Here is a 20960-nt window from a genome sequence, read left to right on the forward strand (position 1 = left end):
GATAGGACTTCCCATAAAGTATAAAACACTCCACTGATAATACAAAATGATTTATTCTTAATAGTTAAATATTTTAATATATATAGAAAAAAGGCAGTGTTTCAGGTATCATCACTCAGGATTAAACTCAAGTAGGTAGCAGAGATAACCCACCTTACACAGACCATGCGCATTACAGCAGGGTGTCCAGACGTGCCTGTGAATGTTTGCAGCCTCCAGTAACCGAACCTTCCCGGTAAATCTTCGAGGATGGAGAGAAGCCTGGGTACCACCGTTAACTCTCCTGCAGGGTGGATGGGAATTCTCAGGCTGCGTTTCTACACACATTGCTGGAAGCCGTGTTTGGGAAGGCACGCGGCTGCCCTGGAAGCAGAATCTGAGCACTGCTGTTTACCCAGGGAAGCTCCCACCAGTGCCAGATAGATGTGGAGCACAATTTAAGAGACAGAATGTAGGAGGCTGTTTAAAACGGAACAGCATGGTAAGAGCATTCCAGACTTCTCTCCTGGCTTTGTGGAGACACGAGCTCCTCTCTCCTGGCTGAAGCACACTGGCTTTGCACGGAGCAGAGCCTCACTCATGGACAACTCCAGCTTTGAAAAGAACCTCTAGTCTTCCTAAGGAAGCCTGGAATCTGCCAGATCACATAAATGGGTGGGCCTGGCTGTGCAAACAAACTTACGTCGTAGTATGAACAACAAATGCATCCTCGTAAGGCAAGTTTACAATATTGCGAACTGGAGCCAAGAGGCATACCCCTGGATCATGCTGCGTTTGTTTAGATCTGAATCTAAGAAAAGAATCGGTTATCAGCTGACCTTAACTCTCAAACTATTTTGAACATTACTAAGAAATCACTAAAAGACTCGATAAAAGGTCGTCAAGGATTTCCCTACCTCAGATGGCAGCGATGCGTAGATAGGGAAACCTTTCCCTGTTACTTTGTGGACGTAATCAAATAATTCCAGAATCTGGACAAACTTCAGACGGCTTTTTCAAAGTCACCCACATCATTTTAAGAATCAATGCTCAGCTCATCTGCACAGGCACATTCCTGGGGTCAAGGTGGAGCTGGTCTGGGGCTGTCGACTGCTGTCTCTCTCTCAACGTACAGCTGCCAAGCACCTCTGCCGAACACCAGATGAGGACACCAAGGCACAGAGAGGTTAAGTCACTGGCTCAAGGTCACAAAGACAGTTTACACAGACATTCGCACTGGAAGCCCAGAAAAAAGAGATAATTAAGTACATTCCACAACAGAAACTGAAGAGTAACTATTCCTTAGGTGATGTTAAATACGTTGGTACCTACAACTGAAAATGCTATTTTGGTTGGAACAGAAACAGACTGGGAGATATCAGAGATCAAGGCCCTGCTAAACTTGGTCACTTCATTCTGATGGCTTACCAGCAGGAGAAAGCCATTCAGACTAGAGACAAGATGGCAGAGTAGAAAGGACCTTGAGCTCACCTCCTCTCACGAGCACACCAAAATCACAAATAACTGAACAAACATTGATTAAAAAAAGACTGGAACCTACCAAAAAAGATATCCTACATCCAAAGACAAAGAAGGAAGCACAACGAGATGGTAGGAGGGGGTGCAACTGTGACACAATCAATTCCCACACCACCTGGGGGGGTGACCCAGAGACTGGAGAATAATTTTATCACAGGCTTCCTCCTAGAAGAGTGAGAGTTCAGAGCCCCACATCAGGCTCCCCAGCCTGGGGGTCTGGCAGCAGAGGAGGAGCCCCTAGAGCATTTGGCTTTGAAAGCCAGTGGGGTTTGACTGCAGGAGCCCCACAGGAGTGAGGGAAACAGAGAGAGACTCCACTCTTGGAGGGTGCAGAGCACCAGGACCCAGGACAAAAGCAGTGACTTCGCAGAAGCCTGGGCCAGACCTACCTGGGCAGCCCTCTTGCTTGGGTAATTAGCACCAACACCTGGGTCCACCCAACAGCCTATAGGCGCCAGTGCTGGGAGGCCTCAGGCCAACCGACCAACCAACACAGAGGGAACACAGCCCCACCCATCAGCAGACAGGCTGCCTAAAAACTCCCTGAGCCCACAGACACCTCTCAACGTGCCCCCTGTTACAGCCCTGCCCCACCCAGAGGGCAGACACGGGCCCCTCCCACCAGGAAGCCTGCACAAGCCTCTAGACCAGCCTCACCCACTGGGGGCAGACACCAGAAGCAAGAAAACTACAATCTTGCAGCCTGCGAACCGAGGCAAAGAACTTGGGAAAAGAATGCATGCAGAGTGAGGAGCTACAAGAAGTTTTAAGAAAGAGAAAATAGAACCACCAGAGTTGAGAATACAATAACTGAAATGAAAAATACACTAGAAGGAATCAATAGCAGAATAAATGAGGCAGAAGAAGGAGTAAGTGAACTGGAAGACAGAATGGTGGAGATCACTGCTGTGTAACAGAATAAAGAATGAAAAGAAATGAGGACAGTTGAAGAGACCTCTGGGACAACATCAAATGCACCAACATTCACATTATAGGGGTCCCAGAAGAAGGAGGAGGAGGAACATGCCGAGACACACAGTAATAAAAATGACAAAAATTAAAGATTAAGAGAAAATATTAAAAGCAACAAGGAAATTCTCATAAGGTTATCAGCTGATTTTTCAGCAGAAACTCTGCAGGCCAAAAGGGAGTGGCACAATATAAAGTGATGAAAGGGAAAAACCTAAAACCAAGATTACTCTACCCAGCAACGTTCTCATTTAGATTTGACAGAGAAAGCAACAGCTTAAGGACTGGCACCACCAAACCAGCTTTACAACAAATGCTAAAGCAACTTCTCTAGGCGGGAAACAAACACGTGGAGGCTAAACAATATGCTTCTAAACAACCAATGGATCACTGAGGAAATCAAAAAACACCTAGAGACAAACGAAACCTAAAACACAAGGATCCAAAACTTACGGGATGCAGCAAAAGCAGTTCTAACAGGGAAGTTTATGGTGATACAAGCTCACCTCAGGAAACAAGAAAAGTCTCAAACAACCTAACCTTACACCTAAAGCAACTAAAGAACAAACAAAATACAAAACAGGTAGAAGGAAAGAAATCATAAAGGTCACAGAAGAAATAAATAGACTAATAAAACAAAAAGGTCAATGAAACTAAAAGCTGATTCTTTGAAAAGATAAACAAAATTGCTAAACCTTTAGCCAAACTCATAAGAAAAAAAGGGATAGGGCCCAAACCAAAAAAATTAGAAATGAAAAAGGAGAAGTTACAACTGATGTAAGAGACCACTACAACAACTCTATGCCAATAAAAGGGACAACCTAGAAGAAATGGACAAATTCTTAGAAAGTTACAATCTCCCAAGACTGTACCAGGAAGAAACAAAATATGAACAGGCCAATTACAAGTACTGAAATTGAATCTGTGATTAAAAAACTCCCCAAAAATAAAAGTCCAGGACCAGATGGCTTCACAGGCGAATTCTACTGAACATTTAGAGAAGAGTTAACACAATCCTTCTGAAACTATTCCAAAAAACTGCAGAGGAACGAACACTTCCAAACTCATTCAATGAGGCCACAATCACCCTGATACTAACACCAGACAAAGATACCACAAAAAAAGAAAATTACAGGCCAATATCACTGATGAACACAGACGCAAAAATTCTCAACAAAGTACTAGCAAATTGACTCCAACAGTACATTAAAAGGATCATACACCATGATCAAGTGGCATTTATACCAGGGATACAAGGATTTTTCAATATCTGCAAATCAATCAGTGTGAAACAGCACATTAACAAATTGAAGAATAAAATCCATATGATCACCCAATAGACGCAGAAATAGCTTTTGATAAAACGCAACATCCATTGACAATAAAAACTCTCCAGAAAATGGGCACAGAGGGAACCTACTTCAAGATAATAAAGGCCGTATATGACAAACCCACAGCTAACAGCACAATCAATGGCGAAAAGCTGAAAGCATTTCCTCTAAGATCAGGAACAAGGCAAGGATATCCACTCTTGCCACTTTCATTCAACATAGTTTTGAAAGTACTAGCCACTGCAATCAGAGTAGAAAAAGAAATGAATCCAATTTGGAAAAGAAGTAAAACTGTCACTGTTTGCAGATGACATGATACTATACACAGAAAATCCTAAAGACTCTAACAAAAAACTGCTAGAGCTCATGAATGAATTTGGTAAGCTTGCAGGATACAAAATTAATACACAGAAATCTGCATTTCTAAACACTAACGATGAAAGATCACAAAGAGAAATAAAGGAAACAATCGCATTTACCATCGTATCAAAAATAATATCGGGTTGGCCAGAAAGTTTGGTAAGATGTTACGGAAAAACCCAAACGAACTTTTTGGCCAACCTAATAAAATACCTAGGGATAAACCTACCTAGGGAAGGAAAAAATCTGTACTCTGAAAACTAAAAGACACTGATGAAAGAAATCAAAGATGACACAACTGATGGAAATATATACCATGTTCTTATATTGGAAGAATCAATATTGTCAAAATGGGGCTTCCTTGGTGGCGCAGTGGTTGGGAGTCCACCTGCCGATGCAGGAGACACGGTCTGGGAAGATCCCACATGCTGCGGAGCAGCTGGGACCGTGGGCCATGGCCGTTGAGCCTGCGCTCCGCAACGGGAGAGGCCACAATGGTGAGAGACCCATGTAACACACACACACACACACACAATATTGTCAAAATGACTATACTACCCAAGGCAATCTACAGATTCAATGCAATCCCTATCAAATTACCAGTGGCATTTTTTGCAGAGCTAGAACAAAAAATTTTACAATTTATATGGAAACACAAAAGACCCCAAATAGCCAAAGCACAGAAGAGTAAAAGCAATTTTGAGAAAGAAAAACAGAGCTGGAAGAATCAGCTTCCCTGACTTCAGAGTATACTATAAAGCTATAGTCATCAAAACAGTATGGCACTGGCACAAAAGCAGAAAGATAGATCAATGGAACACGACAGAAAGCCCAGAAATAAACCCACGCACCCATGGTCAATTAATCTATGACAAAAGAGGCAAGAATATACAATGGAGAAGATCTCTTCAGTAAGTGGTGCTGGGAAAACTGGACAGCTACATATAAAAGAATGAAATTAGAACATTCTCTAACACCACACACAAAAATAAACTCAAAGTAGGTTAAAGACCTAAGTGTAAAACTGGATACTATAAAACTCCTAGAGGAAAACATAGGCAGAACACTCTTTGACATAAATTGCAGCAGTGTCTTTTTGGATCTGTCTTATAGAATAATGAAAATATAAACAAACAAATGGGACCTAATTAAACTTAAAAGTTTTTGCACAGCAAAGGAAACCATAAACAAGAAGACAACCTACAGAATGGGAGAAAATATTTGTAAATGATGCAACCAACAAGGGATTAATCTCCAAAATACACAAACAGCTCAATATCCAAAAAATAAACAACTCAATCAAAAAATGGGCAGAAGATCTAAATGGACATTTCTCCAAAGAACACATACAGATGGCCAAAGGCACATGAAAAATGCTCAACATGGCTAATTATTAGAGAAATGCAAATCGAAACTAGAATGAGGTATCACCTCACACTGGTCAGAATGGCCATCATCAAACTCTACAAATAATAAATGCTAGAGGGAATTCCCTGGAGGTCCAGTGGTTAGCACTCCATGCTTCCACTGCAGGGGGCCCAGGTTAGATCCCTGGTTGGGAAACTAAGATCCCACATGCCACGGGGCAGCTAAGCCCACATACTCTAGAGCCTGTGTGCCACAAGTAGAGAGAAGCCCACACACCGCAACGAAAGATCCCCATGCCGCAACTAAGACGCGATGCAGCCAAAAAAACCCCAAAAACAAAAAGGATCAGTACAGATAAAGTAATTGTGAATCTATTAAGGTGTTGATTAAAAAATAAAAAGAATGTATTTTAAAAAATAAATGCTGGAGAGGGTGTGGAGAAAAGGGAACCCTCTTGCACTGTTGGTGGGAATGTAAATTGGTACAGCCACTATGGAGAACAGTATGGAGGTTCCTTAAAAAACTAAAAATAGAGCTACCATATGATCCTACAATCCCAATCCTGGGCATATATCTGGAGAAAACCATGATTTGAAAAGATACATGTACCCCAATGTTCACAGCAGTGCTACTTACAATAGTCAGGACATGGAAGCAACCTAAATGTCCATTGACAGAGGAATGGATAAAGAAGATATGGTACATATATACAATGGAATATTACTCAGCCATTAAAAAGAACGAAGTAGGGCTTGCCTGGTGGCGCAGTGGTTGAGAATCTGCCTGCCAATGCAGGGGACACGGATTCGAGCCCTGCTCTGGGAAGATCCCACATGCCACGGAGCAACTAGGCCCGTGAGCCACAGCTACTGAGCCTGCACGTTTGGAGCCTGTGCTCCGCAACGAGAGAGGCTGCGACAGTGAGAGGCCCGCACACCGCGATGAAGAGTGGCCCCCACTCGCCGCTACTAGAGAAAGCCCTCGCACAGAAATGAAGACCCAACACAGCCAAAAAAATAAATAAATTTATAAAAAAAAAAAAAAAGAAGAACGAAATAATGCCATTTGCAGCAACGTGGATGGACTTAGGAGATGATCATACTAAGTAAGCCAGACAGAGAAAGACAAATATATGATATCGCTTATATGGGGAATCTACAAAAAATAAATGATACAAATGAACTTATATACGAAACAGAAAAAGACCCACAGACGTAGAAAACAAATTTATGGTTACCAAAGGGGAAAAGGGCGGGGGCAGGGAGGGATAAAGTAGGAGGTTGGGATTCACAGATACACACCACTCTATATAAAATAGATAATCAACAAGGACCTACTTGTAGCACAGGGAACTCTATTTGAAATTTTGTAATAAACTATAAGAGAAAGGTATCTGTAAAAGAATACGTATACATAAAAAGATAGATATATATGTGTAACTGCATCACCATGCTGTACACCTGAAACTAACACAACATACCGGGCAATAAGCAGCAGATATCCCTTCAGGACTCATGGGTCATTAAGTAGTTCGTTTTTCTCATTAAGGAACTTATTTTCAGAGATGTAAAGTATTCACTGTGACCTAACCGAGTTAAACCCTTTCATGATGTTTTAGCATTCTGATTGCAACAAGTGGCGCTAGTTTACTTACAGTTAGGGACAAAAATGATCTTGATGACAACCCTGGGGGGCTGTGAGCTTACTCTTGCCGTCACCACTGCACTCACATGCTGTGGGGAGCTGAGGGGGCAACACTCAGGCACTTAGGTACTGAGTCCAGAAAGGCTTCTCCTCCTGAAACACGTTTCCTAACTAAATACTTCGGAGCGGAGATCCCCAGTCCTCTTCATCCCTCCGACACAGGAGCCCGTGAGGTGTCCTGTCCATCTGGGGCAGGGCTTGGCACGCTTTCTGTAAAGGGCCAGAGAATAACCATTTTCAGCTTTGCAGGGTCTATGGTCTCTGTTGCAACAACTCAACTCTGCCACTGCAGTGTGGAAGCAGCCACAGCTATCACCTAACCAAAGACGCAGGGCTGTGTCCCACGGAGACTTTATTTACAAAAAATAGGCCACATGCTGGCTCGTGTCTGTGGGCTGTCGTGGTCTGCTGACCCCTGGGCTCAAGGGGATTGGGGAAGAGGACATAGCTGAGAGATCATTCTCACCTACCTTTGTACCCTGAGCATTTCTGATCTAGAGTAAGGCAAAGGGGCAGGTGCAGGGAGACCCCTCCCTGACCGTGTCTCTTACAGGGCATTTACAAAGAAAGACCACAAAGCCTTTCCTAAAGGCAAGATACTGTTTTTGGAGTTCTGAAAATTCTGTCATATTAAACTAAAATAACTGCCTCTAGTATACTCTTCCTCAACCGTGAATTTTTCCTTATGGAGAATTCTAGCACACCTTTTCCTTAACCATAAGAATTTGATGCAGAATTAAATTACTCCCACTGGGGATAATTAGAGAGGCGGAGGGGGGGACAGGGGGCTGAAGAACAGAAAAGGGAGATACAGCAGAAGATAAGTCAGCATCGAGTTCTGGGAAGAGAGAAGGAAGAGGTTGTGCAAATACATGAACGCTGGCCTTAGAACAGCACACCTGCTTTTTCATAGTTTTGAAGGAGCTGGGACAAAAGAGGGACTGAACACATGTATTTTGGCCTGAGGATATTACAAGCAAAGGGAAGATACAGACAGACCCATCAACTGATCGATAGGGGCATGTTGCTATCTGATATGTAATCAACCTCTGATGTTGGAAAAGAGGCTGAAAACCGTTATCCATCTGTGAGATCTACATTACACTTCCCTGAAGACTTTGTAAGTACCCAAGTTATTCTCTAGGGGCCAAAGCAGAAAATTAGAAAAATATGGAATATTCTGATGAGGGAAGAGACATAAAAACCCCACCAGCCAAAAACAACCCTAACAAAGTGGGAGGAATGTTTGAGTATTGCACTGAAATTCTTGGGAAGGGATAGGGGTGGAGTTCTGAAAAGCTTCCAAGAAGAGATGATAAGCAGAAACCATTTGCTCACTATTATACTCATTTAAGATGTGGAAAAGGTGATTTAGGCTTCTGTTTAGTGTGCTGCTTTAATTAGCTTAAAATATAACCTGCCAAGGAGTTTTCAGAGGCTCACCTGCAACTCTGAACCCACCCTCTGCTTTTATGTTTCTGACACCTGCCAAGATGTGGTCAAGGACCCAGAAGAGCCTAACCATTTCCAAGGGGAGGGGTCTGATGTGTGCTGATCTCCTGCCACTTCACATACTATTCTGTACCAGTGTACACGTAGCCGAGTATCTAGTGGAGATGAACAGTAAAATGCCAAGATATAGAGAATAAGTTTAGAGAGAAAGATTTAAAATTGAGATATGAGCTATTAGGAAATAGCTATTAAAAAATTTTAATGACGAACTCTGCCATCTTCTTGTCTCCTTGAATAACATCAGCCTTTATGATTAAACAAACTTAAGTTTTTTTCAGTAACTCTGTCACTTTTGAGAACAAGCCAAAAGAAATATCCAGACAGAACCAGATCTGTCCACATTAAAAAACTGGCTTCCTACAGAGTTGCTAGATTCCAGTAATTTTATTCTTTTCACGCTCTCCCCTGCCCCCAGTACGTTTCCACTGTTAAATTCGCACCGCAGCCATCTCCACTGTTCCTGCCTTGGAGCGCCAAAGCTTTCTTACGTGGTGTCCAGGTCAATGCTACTTACACCAGCGCTGCAGCTCTTACGATAAACAAAGATAAACACAAGGATCTAAGAGGCCATTCTGTTGACTGTTTCTACGTCTTGACTCTACAGATCATTCTGTTATATTTTTGTTTTATAAATTTAGAAGTAAAGTCTTAAGCAAAATGAGAAGTTTCTGTCTCACTTTCTTCAGTCTCAATTTAGAGATGTGAAAAATAACCTCAAGCATCACCTAAATGGTCTCCTTCAGGCGGGCAGAACTTTCAGGGAAGGCTTTTTCCCTGTGAAAGAAATGACTTGGGATTTTAGGCATCTCCGTTTATGCGGGGATGATCAGAAAGGAATTCCTCTTTCTCACCGATGGCCATGCATATTAGACAAGGGCCAGCAGCTATGCCCTGCTAGTCAGGATGCAAGAGTTTGGTGCAGACACATTCCCGCTGCTTGACCTGCGCCCTATGTACTGGTACTGAATTAGCCAACAAATCCAGTTAGAGTCAAATCTGACATTTTAGAAGCTTGTGAATTCTACTGGCCTCCAGTGTTAATGATTATCTTACACTTTTACACTGAAAATTTTCATCTGGAAAGCGTCTGGGTTTTTTTGTTTTTAAATTGTGGAAGAATACTGGGCTATTTCTGTTTTTCTTCTTTCATAAAACAATACTTTAAAAAATGAGCAAAAGTTATCTGGAACTAAAAGAGCAATGAAATCTAGGCATTTTCTTTCTGGTAAGATTTGGAGCAAGCTGAAACGCGTCACTAGAAAGGTGTTGTGCTTTTAATGTTAAAAGTGGAGTAAATAAAACAGCTCTAAGCCTTAAGACACACGGATGAGTGACAGCTGTATTTCGCTTCTCCTCCTCTCTTTTGGGGGATAAAGCTATTTGGTTTCAATCCTAAAAGGAAGCTCTTACATAGGAATTAAAAAGTCACCTTGGAGAAGAGCCCTGATCTTCTAACAGGCAAATAGCTTTAAGGAGAAAACACAAAGCTTTCCACATCTCCAGTGACAATCTTAAATGGAGCATAACAGCAGTTATGTAAATTCTAGTCAAATCTTATAAAGGCCACTATAACCAAAACCCCCACTAAAAAAACCTCCAAAAGAACCCTCTCAGGCAACAGCTCATTCTCTAGGGCATGTCAGATAATGCAAAACTGAAAAACAAAAAAGCAGTTGGGAAAATCCCTTGGAGGTGCCTATAATGGGATGTGACCTGTAATTTAGGCTAAAAATAGAGAAAGGCTTACTCAGATGCTTGAAGCTCCAGCTACAACAAAGGACGAAGCACCCTGTGAAGAGCATCACGATGCCACCGACTCCTCTGTTCTGCACGGTGGTGCGACACCTGATCCAGCCTGTTCAAAGAGAAGCAGGTCTCACTGTTAGAGGCAAAGGCCCCTAGGGGCCCTTATCTGTGAGGGACTCAAGTTACCCGGTTAGCTTAGGCAAAGGAATTGCAAAGAATTTACATACCACTATATTGCACGTATGATGAAAAGGCTAAAACCCAAAGACCTTAATTTTAATAAATTTAAATTAGTCACTCTTATTTTGGGGAGTTTGGTTAAAGTCTTTCGTGGGGAGGAGATGAATACAGCTGGTCTAGTTGAGGTTGCGCCTTCCTGGCTTGGGGACAATCAACGTGGGGAAGGCAGAGACGGGAGGGCGGCAGAGAGGCAGGGTTAAGTCCTGAATAAATGAAAGCTGCTCGATAAGTGGTAGCTGCTATTATTAGCTTCGGTGCTTTTAATTACATGAGCCTCCTGGATGAAAACAGCCAGGCAGGAGAGCAGTAAGACTACAAGGGTGTCCTCTTCTCTTTCTCGAGCCTGCTGTAACAGCCATGGCTAAAGGAAGAGAAAGTTCTCCAAATGCCTGGAACCAGCAACAGAGCCCAGCAGTCGTGATTCCAGCCTCACCTGTTTGGACAGCTCCCAAGAGCCTCCTTAGAGAAAAGCTGGAGGTTGTGAGCCTGGCCGGGGCTTCCAAACTTCTTACCGCCGTCGAACTTCTTTCCAACAAAGGAACTAGGGTTCCAAACAGTCACTGTGATAACTCATTTAAATCCATCCTCTTCCCCAACACTTAGTGCCCAAGGTTCCCAGGGCGAGGCTGCAGGAAAGGTATATTCTAAGTAGGTGGATTAATGTCTGCCTTGGGCTGTGGCTAACTGGTAACCACTGAAGGTCAAAGCTGTCTATTCCACATCAAGAAAAGGTTCTTCGACAGACTAAGGGACCCTGGGGATCAGGACCTAGATCCATTTCCAATCCGATGAATATAGTGCCCAGATGATCCAGGGATACATACTTAATGAAATGAATCATTTATACTTCCTCTCACCTGCTAAACATCTTATTAGCAAAAAGTATGACTTTCTACTGTCACGTTAATTATTGCTACTTGTCACTACAACAGTCGACAAGCCAGCTCTATCAGCCCAGCCCAGCACGACTGCTGACCAGCACACTTCTTATTTATGTTCAATACATGAATAACTATAAAGCAGAACCAGAAAGGAGGGTTTAGGCTAGGTATTTACATTTTCCCTGCCCCTGTTATCTTCCATGTTTAATGACAGGCAGGGAATCTCTACTATTGCTGGTTCTCTGGTCTTGGTTTGGTTCACTAGGATAAAGGGTAAATTAAGCAAATATTTACAACGGGTTTAGCAGGTGTGGTAAAAGTTGCTGTGGATGTAAAAACACTACCCAAGGGCTTCCCTGGTGGCGCAGTGGTTAAGAATTCTCCTGCCAATACAGGGGACATGGGTTCGAGCCCTGGTCCAGGAGGATCCCACGTGCCGTGGAGCAGCTAAGCCCGTGCGCCACAACTACTAAGCCTGCGCCCTAGAGCCCGCGAGCCACAACTAGTGAGCCTGCGCGCCACAACTAGTGAGCCTGCGCGCCTAGAGCCCGTGCTCCGCAACAAGAGAAGCCACCGCAATGAGAAGCCCGCATGCAGCAACGAAGACCCAACGCAGCCAATAAATAAATAAATACATTTAAAAAACAAAACAAAAAACCCCACCTCACACGGATACCCTACTGATGGAAATCCTGGTTTCACGTTAGAGAACAGCCTTTATTTAGCTGTTTCTTGGCCTTTAAAAACCCATGACCTATAAAGTTTTCTCACTTGACCTTCTGGTAACCCTGTCAGCCATATTTTGCTTTTTGTAATTACACAAAGTTTTTTTTTTTTTCCAAACCACCTTCTCCCCTGCCACAATTTGAGAACAGCCCACTGCTGGGTCTGAGGCACCTGCGCCAGGGTCATCACCTCCAGGAGCAGTTCTCAAACCTGGCTGACCTTCAGTGACACCGAGGAAGCGTCTGAAAATACAATTCTGAGGCCTCGCTTCAGAATCAATCTCTGGGGATGATGCCTAGCAATCTTTACTCTTAAAAAAAAAAAAATGACCACGTGAAACTGTTAACTGTCCAGATTTGGGAACCGAGGACCTAGATCTCTTACACTTTCAGCCCCAAAGCCAAGGCACCTGAATTCTGTAAAGGCCCAGCCAGCCCTCCCAGCTGAACGCTCTCAAGGCGACTGGGACTCTGAGAGGTTTCCTTTGAACGAAGTCCTCTATTGCTGAGAGCTCTCAGACCCTGGTACTTGTTGAGTCTCCTGAGATTTAAATCTTGGACTTCTAAAATGTACTTTCCCTCAGGCCAGGAAAACTTACTCCTTCTGGTAGTGAGGTCCACGAGAATCTTTCTCCCTGAAGCTCAAAAGATTGCACCTAGCGCTGCCGAATTCCATGAGCCCCATCCCGACTCCTGATTAACTGCAGCCCAGCTTGGTGGCATCCTCAGAACCATCAGTCCGCCTCGGGATTTCCGAGCCTAGGCCCTCAAAACACAGCCATTTTTCATCGGCCGTGAGAGCTTCTGGTCCTACCTTGTTTCATCAAAATGAAGGCCCTAGGTGCCTTTCCAGCTGGTAGAATCACCTCACCTAAGTTTACTCAGGTACCTGATGCACGAGGACTAGCTGCATTTCCCCATGCAGGAAAGAAAACTGACGACATCCTGGAGCCCAACGGTCCAGTGCAAGAAACACTGCCCGGAAAACCTTGGCAAAGCCCATCAGATCACGTTAGAAACTGGATACTGGGCAAGTTACTCATCCTCTCTGAAACTCAGTTTCCTCGTCTGTAAAAGGGGATAATACCCATCTCCCAGAACTGGTATAAGATTCCTTAAGATAACTTAGGTAAACATGCAGGTATCACACCTGATATATAGTTAACTTAGTAACTCTTAGCTCACTGGCCCTGCCTTTAAGTATCAAAGGGATGAGTTGGTTTCCTGAGATAGAGGAGTGGTGGCCCATCAAAGGTTTTGCCTGAGTGAGGGCACACACAGCCCAAGCTCTTCTGCAATGACTGCTGGGAGGTCAGTCTGACCCTGCAGTCAATGGGGACAGTCACTGCCAGGTGAAGGTACAAAGCTGAGGAGCCACACTGCTTTTTTATCCTTGTAGACTTGACGGCCTTGAAGTCCCTGGCCAACTAAGGAATCAGGTCTTGACCTTAACTGAGATCCTAGGGTCTCCTCTAGTGTCTCCTGTTCATTTGGTAGCAGCATCACAGTCTGGCCGTTAATGGTGGAGCCAACTTCCAACAGTTTTTCAGTTTACAACAGAACTAGAGGCACAGTGATGGCTACACGTTCCCCGATACAGGAACCCAAACTAATCACACATTACAGACTGTGACCAATAAAAGAGAACAAAATCGCTTCTAGCCACTATCCTGGAAGAACTTACTATTAAAGGAAAACTTGTATTGTTCCCCCATATTCAATTTCACAAGCCTATTGATTTAGTAACATGGGTTACTGTTATCTCTTACCTTATTATTACTGTAATCTTGGGACCTATTAAAGGGAGTGTTACTAACAACTTAAATCAACCGTGATATTGACCACTAACTGCCCTAAAGTAAGCCTGAGGCTGAGTTTAAAGACCATGGATGTACAAGCCAGACGGACCTGGATTTGAATCCTGACTGCCGCTTACTGGTGAACATGGGCAAGTCACTGAGCCCACTGAGGCTCAGACTCCTCGCCCACAACAGAGGGCAGTCTTTGGCAGTGACAGCCCCTCAGAACCCTCAGGAGGATTAAAGGAGATAATTACATCAGGCATCTCGCACAACGACCAGAAACCGCCATCACCTGATAAACATTCTTAGTTCCCTCCCTTTTCCCACTAAAATGAACTCACCTTCGCACTACAGAGGGTAGGACAGAATACAAAGAAGCCCTTCTACAAGCTAGAGATTTGCTATGGGCTGTGTGTGTTTATGCCACTGAAAACCACAGAGAAGCTCGCAGATATAAACAACACCTGTGTGTCTAGCTGTGGCGCATTTTCTACAACATGGTTGAGTGAAAGCTTTAAACTAGGCCTCAGGAAACGGGGTTCTACTTGCACCTCTACCACTTACTGGCATCACCACCTTGGACAAATCACTTATCCCCTGTGCCTGTTTCATCACCTGCAAAACAGAGAGAAAAGCACTCTGCCCACATCTCAGAGGGGTGAGGCCAAAATCAGAAGATAGGTGAAGCACCCTGAGAACCACAAAGCAACACAAATGTGAGTATATTAATTCTATGTTAAGATGGAGTAGGGACTTGATACTACAACTTTGTAAAGACAGTGAAGATGTTAGACCTGTTCGTAGAAAACCCGGTTAACCACTGAGGCAGCTGAAGGAAACGTAGCTTTAAGCTAGCAACCCTCTTAATACACGTCCATTTTGAAACCTTTAGAAAGGGATAATTAAAATACAGAAGAAAATGCTTGGGCTTCCCTGGAGGCGCAGTGGTTGAGAGTCCGCCTGCCGATGCAGGGGACACGGGTTCGTGCCCCGGTCCGGGAAGATCCCACATGCCGCGGAGCGGCTGGGCCCGTGAGCCATGGCCGCTAAGCCTGTGCGTCCGGAGCCTGTGCTCTGCAACGGGAGAGGCCACAACAGTGAGAGGCTTGCGTACCGCAAAAAAAAAAAAAAAAAAAAAAATGCTTTCCACAACAGCCAAACTGGGGCTTAGTGAATATGTGAGCATTCACAAAAAAAACATAGTAGAGGGGAAAAATGTATCCTTTAGGAAGGGATAATACAAGCTTTTCTGCTGCAAGCCTATTCTGAGTGGCTTTGTGTCTCCTGTCAAAATAACCCGAAAGCACCAAAGAACACTAGGCAAGAAAGAGATGAAAAAAAAAAGAAAAAAAAAAAGAAAGAGATGGATGCTACTGTGACCACGCCTAACCACGCCCCTAGAGAACCCAAACAAAAAGAAGTAATCCAAAGCTTCTGGGGAGGAAAATGGAGACACTCTATGTTCCGTAACTAGAGAAGCAGTTCAGTAACTAGAGGTGAGAGCAGAAAAAAGCACGGGCACTGAGGGGGCCGTAGGGAAGCTCTTGGCTCCTACCCGGGCCCCCGTCCTGCCCACTGCTGAACCCATTCCAGGCACCAGCAAGGAGCATCCAGGGAGCTTCCAAGAGACAGACTCACAATCCAATCAGTCTTGATGCCCAGCCTCTCTCCCCCAATCCTTCTTACCTAATCTCTCGTGTCTTGAGGCTCCATCTTTGGTCCTATTCTCTGCGGCCTAACTTCTCCAGGGCATGGATTTCTGCTCCCTCTTGGCTACACCCTCTGCTCCTGATCTTCACTGGCTCATCCCTGAGGCCCCACTTCCACCTGCCTTGACTGCCACCCCAGCCTGCCCCCAAAGACAAGAACCCCATCTGCTCTTCCCTTCTGTGCTACTCTATTTATTATTATTTTTTTTTTTGCAGTACGCGGGCCTCTCACTGTTGTGGCCTCTCCCGTTGCGGAGCACAGGCTCTGGACGCACAGGCTCAGCAGCCATGGCTCACAGGACCAGCCGCTCCGCGGTATGTGGGATCTTCCTGGACCGGGGCACGAACCCACGTCCCCTGCATCAGCAGGCGGACTCTCAACCACTGCGCCACCAGGGAAGCCCCCTTCTGTGCTACTCTAAACTGCTAGATGCTGCATCTGACCACACGTCTGGGACCTATTTTCTGCCCGACCTGGTCCTGACTGAAATCCGAGCACGGCGCTTGTTCTGTTTAGGCAGACCCTGAAGTCTTCCTGTTTTTCCCGAGTCTCTTCAGCTTGAATACCCACCCAATTTCTAGAAGAGGCCATGCCTCTTCCAAATGTAGGCGGTCAACTGCTATCAGCATCACCGGCCAGCCTGTCGTAGTCCAACCCTCACCTCTCGGTGGAGGGGAAGGGAGAGTGATAAACCACTGTTATTACTGACGCCTGGGAGCAAGAAGCCACGTTCTGAGGACACTCACAAGTGCAGCGCACTGGAGTGCCCAGGTACGAGGAAGGTCAAGTGAGTGAGAATGTGGGCGTCCTGAACCTCACGGATTCAGAAGGCACAGAGCTGTCTGGATGAGCTTGGACGGGAGCGTGCTTACCTTGGGAGCAGCTTCCCCCCTGGGTACTGATGAGCGCAGGCTTCTGGGCCAATGTGCCCCAATGCTGAGGCTTCCCTGGCAACACCCCGAGTCCAAGATAACCCGGATAGAGCTCTGGAAACCACTCCAGCCCCAGGGAGCTGGATAGGGTCTTTCTGTCGGTGGCACCGATCTGACCTGTGAAGGGGCCTTTAGAAGCGTGATGATGGGTTGAATGTACAGAATGCTGGCCCCTGGGGTGTGATGCTGGTGGCCGACGGCCCGACTTGGGTGTCAGAGAAGCTTGTTCCTCGCTCTTTGTCAACGCCTTCATAGCAGGGACTTGATTACGGCTGCAGGCTTCTGCCTTCTCTTCTTGGAGAAATTTCATAGCCAGAGAGGCAAGACTTTGATTACGTGACTGTGATACAGAGAGAAGCTCACTGCAATTTGTCCCCGTTGGCGTGAGCAACTCTAAATTGGGGCCTTCACCTCGAGATTTCCTCTCCATGACTGAATCATCGCTCACGGCAGCCCACTCCTGCATTTCTGTTGCAAATGCGCTTTTCTCTGCATTTCCTTGGCTCCCACATGCCTCTGCTCCAAGGTCAAGTCCTTTTCCCTGGTTCTCCTTGACCTGGACTTTACCTAACGGGCTAACTTTAAAAGCTGCAATTTGTGATTCTGTGTTCTTTTCCCAAGTCCCAGAGTCTCTAGTAGAGACTCCCAAGAGGTGATGCCCAGCCTTGGAATCTCTCTCACTGCTTGATGATGTGCTTACCCTTTCAACCCCGTAATTGAGATTCGTGGGAGAACTGTGATAATCGCCCAGAGGCATATCTAGTAATTTTATGAGAAGGTTCTGTCTTGGGGCATCCACTCTGTCCAATCTTAAATCAGCAGAAGTGGCTTGTACATCATTAGGGAAGGCCGAAGAATATTTCCTATCTTGATTTGACAGAGAAGGTTCCATTGGGCCAAGAGCTAAAGAAGCTTCAGTCTCTGAAGGGTTATTTCTACTTTCCCCTGATTTAGACAAGTCTTCGGCAAGCTCTTTTTTAGGAGTGGTGTTTTCTGATGCAGAAAACTGAGCTGTAGTTTCTCCCTGGGAAGTAATCTTCTGTTCAGTATTTTTTAGCATTTTGAGGGAGGATTGAATTTGATTCTTAAAGTCTTTATCAGCCTTTGTATTACTTGTTTTTTCCAAACCAACAGATAGTCGTGGAGAGGACTTAACTGTCTGTTGTTCTGATCTGTCCCCTTTCAGTTCAGGATTTCTTTTCTTACTATCTGTCCCTAACACTTTCTCTTTTGCTTTAACTGAGTCTCTGATTGGCCCTTTGATTTTTTTAGCACGTGCGAGGGTAGCCGGCTTGGACTGACAAACAGCAGGCACAGCTGGTCCTATCATCTTACAGTACGGAAGATGGGATTTTAATCGTTTAAATGGCTTCTTACAGTAAGGACACACTTCCATTCTGGGTGGAATAGCTCTCCTATTCCTGAAAAAGAGAAATGTGAGGTTACGGGGAGCACACAATCCATACAGTAAATACTAATACTTTATTTAGGTGTTGTAGCTTTTAAATTCATTTGAAAGAAGCTAGGTTGAAGGACGTTTTAAAAAATTTCTTTTGACCCATTCTTTTTCTTCCACAGGTAGAAAACAGACATAGTTGGATTTTAAGATCAATATTCCTGGCTCCATTTCTGCTTGGTATTTCACACTTCTTAAAGTCTCTTAGGAATCAGTCATTACAAAAGACAACCAAAGAGGTTTTTCAACATCCCTAACTAGGAGGTGAGCCGGACCAAAAAACTTAAGTCTAGTGAATTAATGCTTAGTGGAAGGAAGAGATGTCCAGAATGCCAATCAGATAAAATGCCAATAAAATGTTTGCTATTTAACATTGTAGCAAGTCAACTGGATAGCACATGAGTATAAAGAAACTGTTATAAACCCTTAAACACATCATTCAAGGGAAGAATGGTGAAGAGTGAAAAACTCACGCTGGGATTCCAAGGTGGCTTAGACTAGTATTTCCAGAGTGATATACAGAAGATCCACTGGGGCAAGAAGAAAATATTAGAGCTTCTATTGTCTAAGCATGAAAAACGAAATGCTACTGACATTTAACGCATTAGTAATAAGCATATATGCATACACATACACAAAAGTACAGCGAATGCACAAATAATACATAAGTGGAGGTGACATGGTCCCCCATTTTTTACTTGCAGTATGTAGTACAATTAATGACAAATTTGTCTAGTTTGACACTTTTGTGAAATTTATGCCACATAAAAACATTTAAAAAACTTTACACCATGTACCACTGCTGCCTCTATTATTCTCTCCAGTCAGGAAAAGGAAGTATTTCATTCCAAAGCTCAGATGAGTTAATTCTGTTTACACTTCTTATTCTATCAAGTTCCAGAGGGCAGGGAACAGGTGGACCCTGTGCACAGCTGTATTCTCAGAACCGAGCACTGGGCCTGGCCCTGGCCAATCCGTCAGACCAACCGACCCACCTTATCTTACATGAAGTCACGCAAAAACACACCAACAAAAAAACTCACAAAAAACAAAACCGTCTTCTGCCAATAGACTTTACAGCAACTATTCTTACTTTGGAGGTACCCCTTTGACAATATAATAAAAGGGACTGTTTATTTCCAAAAATACACACAACGGAAGCCAGTCCAAGGGCCTTAGGCTAACGACTTTAGAAGAGACCTGTTAGAGGCATGTGCTTCCACACCGTGCCATCCTCACGCTTAATCCTGCTGAGATCTTTCCCGCACCCTTGAACAGTAACGTCTCACCATGGATGCCTTAATGTTACCGAGTTCAAGCTCACCCGCTCACCGCAGGACAGGCCAATAAACCGAGAGATGCGTTCTTGGGGCGAGGACTAGGGAATTTGTTTCAAGAGCTGCGGCAGACTGAGATGGGGGACTCGCGTCCCAAAGAACCATCTTGCCTGAGTTAGAATTCAGGCATCCTTTATACTAAAAGGGAAGGGAGTAAAGCCGAACATTTCCTGGAGTTCCCATCAGCCTCCAGAGGGGGTGTGTTAATTTCTTCCTTCCTGCAGTGATTCACAGGTGGGCCTGGTCAGGCTGTTTCCTCTGAGCTAAACAAAGGTATTTTAGCTTCATGCTCATGACCTGGGAGGCAGGGTTCCCAGAGATGGGCCATTAGGTGTAATTTAAGCTTACAGGCAACATCCATTTAGTGATTAACTTGTAAGAGAATACAAAGGTTCTTCCCTATTAAATGCTTTCTTACCAAAGCTTTTCTAGAAAGATACTGATCTTGCGGTTGTTTCTCCTAGATGAGCAGGCCTCGCTCTCCGTTCTCCAGTTGCGATTTTAATGTCGGCCTCTGAAAAACACAATCAGGGAAGTCACTCGACAGCACATACAATGACTAAATGCGGCAAAGTGCTGGGGCAAATTCAAATAACCGAGTCACCTGTAGGGAGGGCAGTGCTACCTCGGTGTTCCAGAAAGCAGACTTGACCACCCTCCTGGGCACAGGGCGGACCTCAAAGTTAGGATAATCTTCGCCCGCCGCTCCTGCGCTCTCCAGCGGACTTCCCCGCCCCCAGCAGTACTATCTAGCGTACCCCCCTGCCCGTAACGTTTTCAGGAAAGCAGTCCTGCTGCTTCCTGGTTGGGGCCTCCCCGCAGCCCCGCAGCCCCCCAGCCCCAGGCGCCGGAGCCGCTGGGGCGCCTAAGGGGGCGGAACCTTCGGCTTCAGGAAGCCCTCCCCCCACTCTCCTCTTGTCGCCACATTCGTCCCCAGACCTACGGCGGAGGCCCTAGGAAACATCTCCGCCCGTGGAAACTCCCCCCACGGCAGCGCCTCACCTCGCAAGACAGATAAGACCACGAAGCCCCGCGCCAGGCCCCCACCCCCACCCGCCCCCAGCGCAGCCCACGCGCCGCTTCCCAACTCTCAGTCCTGGGACCCGGGGCAGGCCGTCCGCACCACTGCCTGATGCTTCTCAGCTATTTAAAAAAAATTGTGACCTCACAGGGATTTAACTCAAATACTTGTATCATATTATTCTGATATAGTTTAATTTAATTTAAACCTGGCTTGACTCTTAAGGTATCCCCGCTCGGCTGCGAACAGGCGAAAGCTCGGGCGACCTCTAACGAGGTCCTCTCTCCCAGAAGCTCCTGGTTGCTCCGAGCCCGCCTTTTCCTGTGGGCGGGGTTACCGGTCGGCGCG

The 20960-nt window shown here is 45.1% G+C and overlaps 1 protein-coding gene across 3 annotated transcripts; it reads right to left on the reverse strand.

The window, feature by feature from the left end:
* Nucleotides 1-34: 34 nt before the first annotated feature.
* Nucleotides 35-20714, reverse strand: MTNAP1 (mitochondrial nucleoid associated protein 1). Of its 3 annotated transcripts, none has more exons than XM_067715790.1 (6): nt 20594-20714; nt 20010-20105; nt 16739-18219; nt 11182-11289; nt 10510-10617; nt 35-283 (listed from the first exon to the last, which is right to left on the reverse strand). In XM_067715790.1, the coding sequence occupies exons 3-6, from the start codon at nt 18192-18194 to the stop codon at nt 102-104; spliced, it is 1854 nt and encodes a 617-aa protein (XP_067571891.1). In that variant the 5' UTR covers nt 18195-18219; nt 20010-20105; nt 20594-20714; the 3' UTR covers nt 35-101. The 3 variants fall into 3 exon arrangements, with proteins under 3 accessions (XP_067571891.1, XP_067571892.1, XP_067571893.1); XM_067715791.1 differs by lacking the exon at nt 20594-20714 and adding an exon at nt 20196-20581; XM_067715792.1 differs by lacking the exon at nt 35-283 and adding an exon at nt 6758-7460.
* Nucleotides 20715-20960: the final 246 nt, after the last annotated feature.

This window comes from Pseudorca crassidens, chromosome 19 (genome assembly GCF_039906515.1).
Source record: "Pseudorca crassidens isolate mPseCra1 chromosome 19, mPseCra1.hap1, whole genome shotgun sequence".
Lineage (NCBI taxonomy): Eukaryota > Metazoa > Chordata > Mammalia > Artiodactyla > Delphinidae > Pseudorca > Pseudorca crassidens.

Bases quoted from the DNA above. Each gene is read 5' to 3' on its own strand.
- MTNAP1 (XM_067715790.1), bottom strand. From the start codon at position 18,194: ATGGAAGTGTGTCCTTACTGTAAGAAGCCATTTAAACGATTAAAATCC. The intron at 11,290-16,738 runs GTAAGCACGCTC...TTGGAACCCTAG, and splicing joins GGGGGGAAGCTGCTCCCAAG to TTCCTTTGTTGGAAAGAAGT. The intron at 10,618-11,181 runs GTGAGGCTGGAA...CTCTTTGAACAG, and splicing joins CTTGGGAGCTGTCCAAACAG to GCTGGATCAGGTGTCGCACC.